The sequence below is a fragment of the Rhincodon typus genome, chromosome 28, assembly GCF_021869965.1.
Source record: "Rhincodon typus isolate 14 chromosome 28, sRhiTyp1.1, whole genome shotgun sequence".
In the NCBI taxonomy this organism is placed as follows: Eukaryota; Metazoa; Chordata; class Chondrichthyes; order Orectolobiformes; family Rhincodontidae; genus Rhincodon; species Rhincodon typus.
Genome location: NC_063359.1, coordinates 38,745,562 through 38,761,875, shown reverse-complemented (window position 1 = coordinate 38,761,875; position 16,314 = coordinate 38,745,562). Strand labels below are relative to the sequence as shown.

The 16,314-nt window shown below is 44.9% G+C and overlaps 1 protein-coding gene across 1 annotated transcript in view; it reads right to left on the bottom strand.

Moving 5' to 3' along the window:
* Nucleotides 1-7,910: 7,910 nt before the first annotated feature.
* The window catches only part of LOC109924182 (laminin subunit gamma-3-like), a 48,524-nt gene continuing 40,120 nt past the window's right edge, over nucleotides 7,911-16,314 (bottom strand). The window contains exon 7 of the mRNA XM_048613408.1: nucleotides 7,911-8,146. Coding sequence (XP_048469365.1) covers nucleotides 7,911-8,146 — 236 coding nt within the window. The remainder of the gene's footprint in view (nucleotides 8,147-16,314) is intronic.

The following is a 16,314-nucleotide window of genomic DNA, read 5'->3' as shown; positions in this document are numbered from 1 at the left end:
TAGGACTGTCACCTAGATCCCTCCTACTTGAAATAGACAGCCATATGGTGCATTTGGGTGAGATGAACAATTAGAGGTGAGGGGGGTGGTGGTGGTGTTAGAAAGGGGAGTATGGTGCCAAAGGGGCTAACCAAACAGGGAGATCTTATACAGTGACATCATTCTCCCTCTTAGCCCTGTTTTAACAGAGGCATTCCCAAACTGGGACACGGCTACGGGATAAAACAAGTGTACGGTGTGAATGACAGAGATGAGGAGGAACCTTTTCTTTCAGAGGGCTACAGATAGAGGATGGAGTTCCATTCTCCAGAAGGTGACGGAAGCTGGGTTTTTTAATGTATTCTAGGCTAAGCTAGGTTTTTGATGGACAAGCAAAGTTGATGGTTGGGGGATGGATGCAGGCAGTCAGGCCCGAGCTGTGACCACAGCCATATCAGCCATTAACTAGGAACAAACAGCTGCTCCTAAATCCTATGTTCCAATGAAGTAAATTATTAATTAATTGACTGACATCGAATTTTGCTGCACAAAGAAACAGTCTATTCGGCCCATTAGATTAATGCTCCACACTCAGCCACTTCCTATCCCTCATCCAACTCACAGAGCCCCCTATTCCTCTCTCCCCTGGGTGGAGCTGGATTGCCTTCAGCTCATCTATCTTGTTATGTGATCGTTACTTACACCCAAGAACAGTGAGTATTGAGAGGATTCTGTGCAGCCTGTGTTCTTTGTGAATATTCAGATTGCTTTCAGAATCCTGGCTGAATCCTCCTGGGGAATATTTGCTGATTTAATTCTGAGGACAGGAAGGTATTGACTAATGTTAAAATTATACATATAAATATAGAGATGAAAGCCAAATGTTCAGTTTGCTGTCGGCTTTATTGTACCTGGAGAGCCTGTGGTGCATCGAATATTGGAATTTGTATAAAATGTTAAAATGAAAAGCCAGTGTCTGTGGCTTCTCAATGGAGAGGGAACCAGTAAATATGTTTTCAAGCGAGCTGCCTCAGCTGTTGGTTTATTAGTCATTCCACTCCAGTATGCACAATGGTAGAATATATTTAAATACATTCCGTTATATTCTGTTTCCGTGCTAACTCCTTTCTCCTGTTCTGAAACCATGTTTGAAATCCAGTGCTTCAAACAAGCTTTTGGTCACCCGTCCTAAAATTGCTTCATGGTGAAGAGATTTTTGTATTAAAGGCACTATATAAATGCAGCCAAGAGGGAAAGTGCAACAGGAGAATGAAGGAGAGAGGAAGAGACTTGTGTGCAGTTAACATTCCATTAGTAACTCACTGGGCTGAATAGCCTCTGTAAACAGCTTGGAGTGACCATTTTTTTCACACAGGGTCATGAATCCTTGGAAATCCTTTCCTGAAAAGGCGTTGCAAGCAGAGTCTTTGAATACTTTTAAGGCAGAGGTGGATAGACTCTCAATAAGGGGTGAAAGGAAAGCAGGATAGGTGGGAACATAGGCTTCAGGTTCGAATCAGACCAACCATGATAGCATTGAATGGCAAATCAAACTCAATGAGCTAGTTTTTGCTCTTTATTAATATGTCAGAATGTACTTAATTGTCAAAGACGTGAGCATGAAATTTCTTTTAACCTGCAGCTAAGAGGCCGCTTGGTGTTTTGGTTCAATGTTTCTGAACAGTGCCATACTTGCTCAGTATTGTGCTGGGAATGTCTGCCTAAATCACAGGCTTAAATAAGTGAACTTTTGGAATATTGCGTTCACTTCTGGTCCCCCTGATACAGGAACGATGTTGTGAAACTTGAAAGGGTTCAGAAAAGACTCACAAGGATGTTGCCAGGGTTGGAGGGTTTGAGCTATAGGGAGAGGCTGGGGCTATTTTCCCTGGAGCGTCAGAGGCTGAGGGTGACCTTAAAGAGGTTTATAAAACCATGAGGGGCATGGATAGGGTAAATCAACAAGGTCTTTTTCTGAGGGTGGGGGGAGTTCAAAACTAGAGGGCATAGGTTTAAGGTGAGAGGGGAAAGATTTAAAAGGGACCTAAGGGGCAACATTTTCGCGCAGAGGGTAGTGTGTGTATGGAATGAGCTGCCAGAGGAAGTGGTGGAGGCTGATACAATTACAACATTTAAAAGGCTTCTGGATGGGGACATGAATAGGAAAGGTTTAGACAGACATGGGCAAAGGGGATTAGATTAATTTAGGATACCTGGTCAGCATGGATGAGTCAAACTGAAAGGTCTGTTTCCACATTGTACAGCTGGCTGACTGTATGACTCTAAATGGAGGTTGTACCCATAACCTTGTGTTTCAGAGTAGTGAGTCACACTAAACTCAGCATATAGAAGTGTGGAGATCCTCAGACACTGCATGAGCAATGCCTCATAAATTTGCTCTCATTCCTACATCTGATGGGACTCCTGTTCTTAATAAACTTAATTTCTGCAATTGCAATTAAAATCTGCAATTTTTGATCAATCGACCCTTAATAATTGAGTACAACTTACTAACTTCCATTTCTGAATGTGAGACCAGTTGTAAGATCTTGCAGACAATTGTAATTCAGATCAATGCAGTTTTGTTATAAATCAAACTTAAACATTATTCAAAGCAAAAAAAAAGTTAAATGCACCCAACGCATAAAATATTTACTTAACATCTGCCACCGCTCAGCAGTGTACCTGGTTGATAATTAGCTGTGTCCTTGAATGTGAATATATCGTCCAAATGATGAAGTGTTGGATCACAGTGTTTAGTGAGGAGGATCACACCTGTGCTCACACAGTGACTGGCACCTTATGGACCAGAAGCTGATGACAGAAGCTTCTGTTGTATGGAGATGTTTCACTTCTCTGTGGGAGAAAATCATCGAAGCTGTTTGAATGCTTAGTTCCTGAAAAAAGAATGTCCCACTGAGAGGTAAAAAAAAAACCTCTCAGAGCACACACAGCTAATTGTTAGTGAGATATGAACCTCTCTATAATCCTCAATGTGCCCTGAACTCCATACCCAAAAAACACCTTAGACATGGCACTCTGAATATGGCAACCACCCTGAACCCCACACTCTGAACATTGCACCCAGAAGACCTTGAACATTCTGAAACCCACAGCCCACACACCACAGACATCACACCCTGAACATCACAAAGCCCCCCTGACACCCCATCCCCACCATAAACCATACGGCCCAGCATTCCAAACCCCAAGCATCACAGCTTGAACACATCAAACACCGCAAAATCCTGAATACCTGAAAAACCTTGAGCATCATAGCACAAGCCCAAGCCTCTTAAATTCAGATACTCTGAACATCATTCAACTAACATCATCTGTCTATCAACAACATCTTCCAAACCCATGACCACTACCATCTAGAAGGACAAGGGCAGCAGATACATGGGGACACCACTCCCTGCAAATTCCCCTCCGAGCCACTCATTATCCTGATTTGGAAATATATCACCGCTCCTTCACTGTCACTGGGACTCCTTTCCCAATAACACTCCAAAGACTGCAGAAGGTCAAGGCCGCTCACTCCCACCTTCTCAGGGGCAATTAGAGAAGAGCAATAACAGCTGGCCCAGCGACACCCACATCTCAGGGATCAATCGTCACATTGTGTTGAAGGGATCTAGCAATGTGCTGTCATATTAAAACTGTTGAAAAAGGCTACATCATTGACTATAGAGCAATTTGGGCTCAGCCTAACGTTGTGAAAGGTATTATCAGAATATGAATCTTTCTTTCTTTGCTCTCTCTACTCAACAGCAGCCTTAACAGAAACTCTTACAGATAAATGAATCAAATAATTCGATAGCTTCCAGAGGCAAAGACTGAATAGTTAATGAATTCTGAATGCAGCTGCTGGGGAAACCAAAAGAACAGCAGATGCTATAAATCAGGAACAAAAACAGAAGTTGCTGGAAAAGTTCAGCAGGCCTGAGGAAGGGTCACCAGAGCCGAAACGTTAAATCTGATTTTTTTCTTCATAGGTGCTGCCACACCTGCTCAGCTTTTCCAGCAACTTCTGTTTTTGTTTCTAAAAGCTGCTGGGAGTTATGGAGATTAATTGGTCGTAAATCTAATCCTTAATTCTCAATTTTTGTTCAGTTTAATGCCAGTTGTACAGATGGGGCTCTGGATGTTCTTAGACCAATAATTGACTGATGTTGTCTTAATTCCCACTTCCCTGCATGTGCTGGGAATTTCCACCTCAATCCTGCCCAATGTTATTACACAGCCAGGTCCCTACAGAGTAAAATCCAGGGCAGCAAGATATTTACTCACAGTAATTTCCCAGGACAGTTCAGTTTTATTACTGTCACACTGCTGTTAAGTAATGTTAGCGCTGCGCTAAATGACACTCTAGTGCTGAACAACAGCCTTCAGGCCTCATTTTGAAACTCACCACAAGTAATAAGGATGATATTATGAGGGCCTCTCCCTCAGGATGGGCCTGAATTTGTTTCGCTGCAGTGGTCACTGACTGACTTTGTTGTAGAGTGCTCAACGAAGGAACATCCGATATTATAATCAAGTTGACGCAACTTAGAAATATCAGAAATGTGGCCTCAGTTTCCAGGCTTTGATGGCCAAATGTAACAACTCAATTTTCAGCTAGATTTTTGGCAATGTCTCAATTATATCTTGATGTTGAATTTAATTGTAAATTACAAAATTCTCAATCTCTATAACTCAAATACTGTCTGTATGTTGGTCTCCTTATGTAAATGCATTGGAGCTGGTTCACAGGAGGTTAATGCCTGGAATGAGGGGGTTGTTTTATGGAGAAAAGTTGGACAGACTGGACTTGTTTTCAGAGGGCTGTGCAACTTGGAACCTCCCTGCTTCAGAAGCTGATGATGTGGAGGGGCAGGTGTTGGACTGGGGTGGACAAAGTCAGAAATCACATGACACCAGGTTATAGTCCAACAGGTTTATTTGAAATCACAAGCTTTTGCAGCGCTGCCCCTTCGTTGGGTGAACCTGACAAAGGAGCAGGGCTCCAAAAGCTTGTGATTTTATCTAAACCTGTTGGTCTAGAACCCGGTGTCATGTGACTTCTGACTTCAGAAGGTGCTGGAGGAGGGGTTATTGAATATTTTTAAGTTGGAGCTGGATAGATTCTTGAGTCGGCAGAAGAATCACGAGTTATCAGAGGAGATGGGATTCAAACAAACAGACCTTATGGAATGGTGGAGCAGGCTTGAGAGGCCAAACAGCCTACTTCCGTTCCCAGTTTGTTTGTTTGTAGGTTCCATAGAATCCCTACAGTGTGGAAACAGGCCCTTTGGCCCACCAAGTCCACACTGACCATTGGAGCATCCCATCCAGATCCATCCCCCTTTAACTCACTTAATCCACACATCCCTGAACACTATGGGACAATTTAGCATGGCCAATCCACCCTAACCTGCACATCTTTGGACTGTGGGAGGAAACCGGAGCACCCGGAGGAAACCCACACAGACACAGGGAGAATGTGCAAACTCCACACAGACAGTCACCCGAGGTTGGAAATGAACCTGGGTCCCTGGCGCTGTGAGGCAGTAGTGCGAACCACTGAGCCACCGTGCTGCCCAATGTTTCTAAATCCCTCTGTAACCCCATCCAGCCCTCTGGGATCCCTCCAAGAGGCTGCGAACTCGGTCGCAGAGGGAGGGTCCCAGGGGGACAGCAGAAACATTTTAGGGATGCCCTTCCTGAGGAGGACAATCTGTCACCACCAAAGATTGGGTAACTCTGGTGTGTGACCAACCAAAGTGGAAAAGGTGAATTCAGAAACGCTCTGAACACCTCAGGAGGCTGTATTGGGAGGGAGCCTGGAGCCTCATTATTCAGCCGACTATCTAAGCACCCCACCCTCCTGCTGCATGTGTCTGAGTCTGCAGAAGGCACCTTGGCATTTACAGAAATGACCAAACCTAGTGGAAGCAAGTCCCCCTTGATCCTGAGGGACTGTCTAATAAGAATTGACGGCCCTATATAAATATGAGTTGTTGTTGATGATTTGACCTGATGTGTTTTGTAGGTTTGGGAAAGACCCAAAACTAGCCGATTTGCCTGCTTCTGTGCCCTGAAGCTTTGCTGTGTAAGGTATCAGCACAAAAGGAGCAGATCCATCAATATCAAATGGAAAGTTAGAACAGGTCTCAGGAGCTGAATGTCCTTCTCCACTTGGTGTATTCAATCTCTGGCAGAAATGTTTTAGCTCTCCACTTTCACATGAACAGATGGCCTAATGAATAGTTTATGGTTAAAAATGAATGATTTTCAGAGAAACATAGAAAGGGTTTTAAGAATGTTAAATGAAACTGAAAGCATGGGTCCATTAGGTAGAGAAGGTTCTCTTTGAGAGAGAACTGCAGGGAATTGAGAATCCAGTGAATTTAAAGTCAATTAAATTAAAATTAAAGTCAAAGGTAGGTCTCACCCTGCCAAAACATCCCAGCATTGTAACAACCAGACAGATTCTCACTCCCATTACCCTGCCCCCACTTCCTCCCCCATCTCCGCAACATCTAACTGACTTTCCCCCACTCTGTGAGTCTGAGTGAGTGTGTGTGTGTGCATGTGTGAGTGTGAGTGTGCGTGTGAGTGTGAGTGTGTGTGTGAGTGTGCATGTGAGTGTGTGTGTGTGTGTGAGTGTGAGTGTGCATGTGAGTGAGTGTGTGTGTGCGTGTGTGTGAGTGTGCATGTGAGTGAGTGTGAGTGTGTGCGTGTGTGTGTGAGTGTGCATGTGAGTGAGTGTGTGTGTGAGCGTGTAAGTGTTTGTGAGTGTGCGTGCGTGTGAGTGTGTGTGTGAGTGTGTGTGAGTGTGTGAGTGTTTGTGAGTGTGTGAGTGTTTGTGTGTGTGTGAGTGAGTGTGAATGTGAGTGAGTGTGTGAGTGTGAGTGTGCATGTGAGTGAGTGTGTGTGTGTGCGTGTGTGTGAGTGTGTGTGTGAGTGTGAGTGTGCATGTGAGTGTGTGTGTGTGTGTGTGTAAGTGTTTGTGAGTGTGCGTGCGTGTGAGTGTGTGTGTGTGAGTGTTTGTGTGTGTGTGAGTGTGAGTGTGCATGTGAGTGAGTGTGTGTGTGCATGTGTGTGTGTGTGTGAGTGTGTGTATGAGTGTGAGTGTGCATGTGAGTGAGTGTGTGTGTGTGTGAGTGTGTGTGTGTGTGAGAATGTGTGTGTGTGAGTGTGTGTGAGTGTGTAAGTGTTTGTGAGTGTGCGTGTGTGTGTGTGTGAGAGTGTGTGTGTGAGAGTGTGTGCGTGTCAGTGTGCGTGTGAATGTGTGTGTGTGAGTGTGCGTGTGTGTGTGAGTGCGTGTGTGTGAGTGTGTGTGCGTGTGAGTGAATGTGTCTGGGTGTGAATGAGTGTGAGTGTGTTTGCGTGTGAAATATGTGGGAGTGAGTGTGAATGTGTGTGTATGAGTTTGTGTGTGTGTGCCTGTGTGCATGTGTGTGACTGTGTGAGTGTGTGTGAGTATATGTGCACATTTGAGTGTGTGTGTCTGTGTGCATGTGTGTGAAAGGGTATATGTGTGTGTGAGAGTTATGTGTGCATGTGTGAATGTATGCGTGCACATTTGAGTGAGTGTGTGAGTATGAGTGTGTTTTTGTGTGCGTGCATGAATATGAGTCTGTGTGCATATGAGTGTGTATGTGTGCACGTGTGTATGATTGTGTGCTTATATGTGTGTGGGAGAGAGAGTGTGATCTGGCCTACATGTGACTCCTGACCCACAGGAATAGGATTGATCTTAACTGCCCTCTGGGCAACTAGGGATGGGCAGGTGGGATGGGGGGAGTGTTGTGTGTGATGTGAACAGGCTGCTAGAAGATCTTTATCTTCCAATGTTTAGGCTCACGTTTGATCTCTCATACAGCTCTGTGAAAGCAGCAGCGATGAGCACAGCCTCGGAAGGTCAGTTTATGACTTGCAGCTCAATGACAGGGGTTGTGCTGGGTTTGCTTCTGGATACGGGTGAACGGTTTCCCACTCATCACCCAGGACAGCTCTGCTCCATCCGGAAGCTTCACAAAGTAGGGCTGGGGTGTTACGGCCAGGCAGATGGAAAAGGTGGTTGGTGTGATGTGTGCTTGGCCGAGCATTGGGGTTTTGTGGTAGATCAGTTCCTGAGGATCACGGCTTGCAACAGGTGGACAATAGTGACGGAATTCTGTGGGAAGCCACATTTGAGGAGGACACTCCATTGACAATAGGGTTAGGGATTTTGCGAGATCAAAGAAATCCATGTTGCTGCTGTTGTTTTCTTAGGCTTGTTGTTGAGATCAGTGCCTCCTGATGGATGGAAGCTGCATTGTGACTCCAGGAGGAACTATTCAGCCTGAGCGGGGAGGCAATTGGAGAGCATTTTCACAATGGCCTTGGCCTGTATGAATGCAGAGAGACCTATCCATTGTTATCAGAATAGGCTTTATTTCCTTTCTCAAAGGGGGCTGCAATTAGCGTCTCAAAGGTCCCCTAGCAAGGTGTCCTCTTTCCAGACGAGGGCAACGAGATTGTATATTCGAGCCAAAAGTGTTCCTCCACTGTATTTCAGTATTTCGACAGGGAGTCTGCCTGCAACACAGCGTTGTCAGTTCTTAGCTATTAGATGGACTTTTCAACCACGTCAGGGTGGGGCCATTCTGAAACTGGAGCAGGTAGCAGGACAAAGGCATGCCCATCAAGGACTGAGTCTTGGTTGAAGAGATCCTTCCATTAAAGTCCTCACTGCATCTTTATCCTTGGTGGCCCCCCAATCCATTCTTACCTCTCAGTGAGTTCCATACCTCTAGATAAAGTGGGAGATACGTCGGGTGACCACTACACGAGTAGGGAATGGGTCAGACCTGTCCCAAGTGCAGCAACATGAAGAGACCCTTTTGCCCATCAAGCAGCTTCTTAACCTTGGGTGGGCTTGACCACCCACCTCCGCCCCTCCAAACCATACCCCCAGCACCTTCAGGCAGTCTCACTTGGCAGAGAAAGGGGTAAAATATCAGTCAGGCCAGTTTCCAAAACTAAATCTACGTTCGGCAACATTCTTTTTTCAATCCAAATGCTTTGCCCAAGATGGTTGCTTCAGCCAGAGCTCGTCTGCTCTGCCTGTTCTTTCTCTTTTCTTTCTATTCTTTTTCCCTTTGTGCTCTTTTTATCTTCTTCTCTCCTGTATCTCCCGGCCTCACAGCAGACACAACAAGGGGTCTTCTCAGCCTGGCATGGACTCCGTGTAGTCTCCCAGTCTCGAGGTGATTCCAGAGCCATTTGCCAGCCTCATGAATCTCGAGCTGAAGCCTGGTGCAGAATGGAGATTAGGTACCAGCGTGCTCTGGGTTGGAACACCGTTGTTCTGAACTTTTTATTTCTCTATTTTCTAATGTCTTGTAACTGAAGAAGCTGTTCCTTGGTACCTCTGTACCTAAGATGGCGCTATGAGTGGCAACTTGTGAAATTTTCACTCATTTCAGTACGTGACAATAAAGCTAATTCTAATTCTAATTTGAGCAATGAAATTGAGACCGTTTTGGTTTGAAGGTGTTGATTATTCGAATTGTTCAGCAGTTGAGAATGAGGTGATCCCACAGCAGAACACTACAGTTTCGAAGGAGGCCATTCTACCCATCATGACTGGTCCAACTCTCTGAAAGAGCTATCAATTAATCTCACTAATGCTGTGATTTCCCCATAACCTTGCAATTTTTTTCTCTTTCAGGTTTTTATAAAACCCTTCTTTATAAAGTCATTCAGGAATCTCCTTCCACTGCCTCTTGAGAAAGTGTATTCTTGCTGTGGCTCAGTCAGGAACTCCCTTGCCTCGGAGTCAGTAGGGTTGTTCCTGAGGCTTTGGCATAAAAATCAAGGATGGCACACCCAGTGTGGAGCTCAAGCAGTGCAGTGCTATCAGAGATGCTGTTTCTTGTCTGATTATATTAAATCAAGAGCTTGCAGATGGATTCAAAATGCCACACACCTGCTTTGAAAAGAAGCCATGATGTGGAGGTGCCGGTGTTGGACTGGGGTGGACAAGGTCAGGAGTCACATGACACCAGGTTATAGTCCAACAGGTTCATTTGAAATCTTGGAGCGCTGCTCCTTCGTCAGCTGACAAAGGGACAGCGCTTCGAAAGCTTGTGATTTCAAATAGACTTGTTGCACTATAATCTAGTGTGCTGTGACTTCTGACCTAATGGAAAGAAGAGCAGGGAGCTTTATGTTAGTATCGTTTGCTGTTATTTATCTGTCAATGCAGAATGTCAGATTATCTGATCGCTACCACTCTGCTGATTGTGGGATCTTGCTGTGTGCAAATTGGCTGACATTCCTGCAGTGAGCACACTTCAAAAGCAGCTCATTGATTCTAAAGAGCTGTTGGATGTTCTTCAGTCACTGAAGATGCTCAATAACTACAGTCTTTTCTTTTTAAAAGCCTCAGCCTTAACAAAAAGCCAGAAGCTGTGTTTGAGTAATTAGCACACTTTGCAGTTAAGCAGAGAGAGAGAATGATTACAGATCCAAGACAAAGGGTCCCAAGATTTATTTAAATTCACCTCCAACCAATGCCCAGCTCTATCTGGCGAGGTGAGTGTTGTCAGTTTCCCCATAGATTTAATCATTCTCTTTTACTTTAGGCCTGTTTTTACTTGTATTTGGAAAAGAATGGACTCATTAGGAATAGTCAGCATGGCTTTATGCAGGGAAGGTTTTGTATCACAAACTTGGTTGAGCTTTTGTGAGGAAGTGATGAACCTGAGGCCAGAAGTCACAGGACACAAGGTTATAGTCCAACAGGTTTATTGGAAATCGCAAACTTTTGGAGCTGCACTCCGAAAACTGCCTGGTGTCATGTCACTTCTGACTTGGTCCCCTTCAGTCCAACACCAGAACCTCCACATCATGGCTGAAGAGGGGAGAGCAGATATTGTCTACATGGACTTTACTAAAGCATCTGACAAGTCTGTCATGGTAGGCTGGTTCATGTGACATGGGATCTACAGTGAGTTGGTAAGTTGGATGCAACGTTGGCTTGGTCATAGAAGATAGAGGGTGGTTGTGGGAGGATGTTTGTTCCGACTGGAGATCTGTGACCAGTGGTGTTCCACAGGATTGGGACTAGGACTTCTGTTGTTTGTAATATTTAGAAATGATTTGGATCAAAATGTAGATTGTCTGATTAGTAAGTTTGCAGGTGACAGAAAAAGTGGTGGAGTTGTGGATAGTGAGGAAGATTGTCGAAGGATACGGCAGGAAATAGATCAGTTGGAAAGTTGGGTGGAGGAATGGCAGATGGAATTTAATCCGGTCAAGTGTGAGGTGATGCATTTTGGGAGGTCAAATGCAAAAGGGAAGTGTTCAGTAAATGGAAGGACCCTTAGGAGTATTGATATACAGAGAGATCCTGGGGTACAAGTCTATAGCTCCCTGAACGCGGCAACACAAGTGGATAAGGTGATAAAGAAGGCATATGGCATATTTGCCTTCATTGCTCGGGGCACTGTGTATAAAAGTTGGCAAGTCATGTCGAAGCTGTGTAAACTTTAGTTAAGCCACATTTGGAGTATTGTGTATAGTTCTGCTCACACACTATCAAAAGGATGTGGAGGCTTTGGAGAGGGTGCAAAAGAGGTTTACCAGGATGTGCCTGGATTGGAGTGTGTTAGCTGTAAAAAGAGGTTGGACAAACTTGGATTATTTTTGCTAGTGCTTCGGAGGCTGAGGAGTTACCTGATAGAAGCATATAAAATTATGAGGGGCATGGATAGAGTGGATAGTCGGAGTCTTTTTCCCAGGGTGGAAATATCTAATACTAGGGGGCAGAGGTTTAAGGTGAGGGGAAAGTTTAAAGGAAATGTTTGAGGCAATTTTTTTTACACAGAGGGTGATAGGTACCTGAAATATGCTGCCAGGGGAGATGGTAGAAGCAGATATGATAGCAATATTAGACATTCAGACTGACACATGAACAAACAGGGAATAGTGGGACATGGACCATATGCAGGCAGATGGGATTACGTTAGAACAACATCATGGTTGGCACGGACATGATGGGCCGAAGGGCCTGTTCCTGTGCTGTACTGTTCTAAAACAGTCTCCTGTAACTGCCCCGGCCCCAAACCCAGCTCCTGAGCCCATCTTGAGCTCCAAACCTCAGCCAACACACAAACTGGGGGACACTCCTGGCACATTTGGTACTGACACCTCCACGACGGGCCTGAAGTCTGCAGGAGCTGGAAGATAAATCTCCAGGGCAGATGGCGAGGGTCTGATTGATTTGGGGTTGGGGTGGGAATAAAGGCATTCAACTGATCCTTGAGGAATGGTGGCATGGTGAAAGCTCCAGGAATATGTTCGGTTGGAGTCGGTAACTCCTGGGATTCAGAATCTGTGGCAACCTAGGTCTCCAAATATGGGCAAGTGTACGGATAAACTACTCCCTGTCCTCCCCTCCCCCTCACTTCCCTGCCCCTCTCCTTCTCCTCTGCCACTTACATTCGCCCTCACCCTCGCCCCTGCACCTCACCCCTTTCCTCGTCCTCCATACACTCCTCATTTCCCTTCCCATCCACAATCCTCTCCCTGTCCCCCCTCCTCCAAAAGCTCCTTATTCTCCCTCCCTCCCCACTTGCCTCCACCTCCCAGTCCCCCTGCTGCTCCTCACCATTGCCCCCGTTCCCAGTGACACTATGAATTCTGGGTCATTATACATTGTCATTTATTGATGTGGATCAACCATGTGTCCAATCAGAGTGGGCCTCACAAGAACTGTGACCATTTTAATGGCGCTTTGGTACAATCACAAGTTGTGAACTTTGAATTATGTATCCTGGAGGTTTTGCCACTGGATCATATGCAAGAACAGGAGTAGGCCACTCAGCCCTATTCCTCCATTCTATGTAATCATGGCAGTTCTGTGATCTGACTGCATCAAGCTGCTTTAGCCTTGTCTCTGTCATTGCGTTTGGGTAACAGATATCTATCAGATTTAGATTTAACAATGCATCACTGGGTAAAATTCTAGAACCCACTTTAGAACAGAACTGTAGGTGGAGCTACAACATACAGACAGTAGTGGTTCAAGATCGCAGCTCATCACCACCTTGCCCAGGTCTGTACAGTGATAATAAATGCTGGCCTAGCCAACAATATGCTACATCCTGTGAACTGAAGAATTTAAAAAAAAAATTCCCATTTGTGGAAGAGTTTCAAAATTCTACTATCATTTGCGTGACTCTTAATTTCACTCCTGGAAGGTTCAGCTGGAATGTTTTAGATTCCATTCCCCTGTCTGAGTCTCCCCAGCCAATTGGAACAGATGTTCCAACTGTCACTCATCTGCCATTGGTTGCCCAATGTGTTCATCATCACATCACCCGTGGTCCCACGGCCAATTGGAAAATGAACAGACATTTTCAAACCCCTGCTCACAATGTGGTACAATGGGGAGACAAAATGCAGACTCAGCGACTGCTTCACAGAACACCTACACTCTGCCCACAAAAAAACACCCCAATCTTCCAGTTGCCTGCCAATTCAATACACCACCCTGTTCCCTGGCCAACATCCCTGTCTCAGACTTACTGCAGTGCTCCAGCAAAGCTCAGCACAAGCTGAAAGAACAGCACCTCACTTTCCGCTTGGGGTAAGTCTTCCAGATGCAATATTGAGTTGGATGATTTTAGGTCCTTCTTCCATGTCCTTTCCCAACCCCCCTACACCCCAGGGCCTGTCATGTGGTGGGTTGCTTGGCCAACCCATTCTCACCCACTCACGGTCCCCATTATCAGCTTTTCTTTCTCCCTGGTTCACTATCACCTGTCCCTCTGCCTGCCTGATTCTCATTCTCCCTATCTTAGTGCCATCTCTACCTACCCACTCACTCGCCCTCTTTCCCTGTCTTTAGCTTATATACCACCATTTCCTTGCTGCAGTCAGTCTTGAAGAAGGGTCGCTGGACTCAAAACAATCAGCAACAATCTCTCTCTCTCTCCACTGATGCTGAGTTTCTCCAGCGAATTCTGTTTCTCTTTCAGTTTCCCGATTGCTTGGTTCATGATGTCTCAGTCCGATGTTCTTTGTTTCCCTGGCTCTGAAATTCTTCAATAACCATCTGGACAAAACTATTTAAAGAAAAATAATGAAACTAAAGCATTTCATTAGTGCCACTAGGATATTGTTTGCAGGGTTATTGGAGATAGGGTCCAGGGAATTATTTATTTCCTGGACAATCCTAGAGGAGTTGGCACCTCAAGTAAAAACACTGAGGGGTTTGGATGTCCTGGGCTCCTTTACTTTGCCCACCAGTTTTCCTTCTCCCAAACTCACCCCCACGTAAACATTGACGTGCAAACCTACATAAACACACGCACATATTACAGAGCCACCCACATGTGCACACATCAACATGGAAAAATGAACATGTATAACACACACATGCACACACTAAACACATGGTAACTGTCATGTAAAAGCACACAAACATAAATGAACAAACACTTACATACGCTGTGGCACACCGACATGCTAACAAGCACATACACATCCACCTCTTCATAAACAGAAAAACACATACATACACAGAAGGTCCCTTTGAATCTCACTTGGTGATTTTTATCCTCCTTTGAACAACATGTCATTTCACAAAAGAATTATCTGTGGGTTGAGTTTAAATAAATCTTCGAACCTGATGCTAATTGTATTTTTTCTTTGGCTTTCCTAAGGAAGATCAGTCAATTGCAATTTCCCTGTTAGAAACAAGAAGCTGTGTTCTGACTGTGGAGATTAATGAGACTGTACATTCCTTTCCTCCTTGGTTCACTGGGACATTTAGTATGGTGTTTATCTGTTTGGAATGCTGCAGATCACCTGAAAATGTCTGTTTATGAATGTCAAATTTCCGAGTCCAACAAACAATCTTCTCTCAGAGCTGCTGAATCCAATTTGATTCTGGATCCGCAGCTGCTCCACCCAAACTGATAACCGCACCCTCAATTCTTTTTAATTTGCGAGATTTTGCATCTCGATTGATGTGAACATTCAAGGATGAGGTCTTCCTCCGATTACTGACCCCCTGCCACCGAAAACAGTTTCTCCACTTTTCCTCCCGCTGATTTTGAACTCTTTTATTCACTTTCTCTGCAGTGAGTAGAATACTCCCAGCTTCTCCGTTATCACTAACGTCCCACATTCCTGTTGGCTCAGGGATGTTACTTTGGAGACAAACACTTAAGAGTCATAGAGATTCATAAGAACATAACAGATAGGAGCAGGAGTAGGCCTCTTTGACCTGTCTGTCTCCTCTCCACCTATCTTCTCCTCTATCTGCCTCCCCCTCTCTCCCTATTTATTTCAGAACCCCCTTCCCCTCCCCCATTTCTGATGAAGGGTCTAGGCCCGAAACGTCAGCCTTCCTGCTCCTCTGATGCTGCTTGGCCTGCTGTGTACATCCAGCTCTGCACCTTGTTATCTCAGATTTTCCAGCATCTGCAGTTCCTACTAGCTCTGACCCATCAAACCTGCTCCGCCATTCAGTAAGATCATGGCTGATCTTTCTCATGGACTCAGCTCCACTTACCCTCCCTCTCACCATAACCCTTAATTCCTTTACTGTTCAAAAATCTATCTTTGCCTTAAAATTATTCAATGAGGAAGCCTCAACTGCTTCACTGGGCAGGGAATTCCACAGATTCACAACCCTTTGGGTGAACAGGTTCCTCCTCAGCTAAACCCTAAACCTGCTCCCCCTCATTTTGAGGCTGTGCCCCCTAATTCTAGTTCCACCTGCCCGTGGAAACATCCTCCCTGCCTCTATCTTATCTATTCCCTTCATTAAGATGTACAGCACAGAAACAGACCTTTTGGTCAAACTCGTCCATGCTGACCAGATATTCGACATTATTCTGGTCCCATTTGCCAGGATTTGGCCCATATCTGCATATTGTAATCTCGAGCTAAGGATACAGATGGAAGAGGTGCCAAAGTCTTTTCTGTTACAGTGCGGGTAAGTCCACTTACTGCCTGCTAGTGCTGGGCATTGGAAAGATTGACATGTTAATAATCAACCTGTTTCACCACATTACGACCACACCATTCTTGGCCATCAGTTCCTAGAAAGGGTCTTGAACCCAGAGCTTCTGGCTCAGAGACAGGGACACTACCCTCTGCACTGCAAGATTTCTATCACCTCTCACTGTGATTTTATTACTTCACCTTCTAACAGCTTCATAGAATAATAGAATGATAGAATAATAGAATGATAGAATAATAGAATGATAGAATGACAGAATGATAGGATGACAGGATGATAGGATGACAGGATGATAGAATGATAGAATAATTGAATGATAG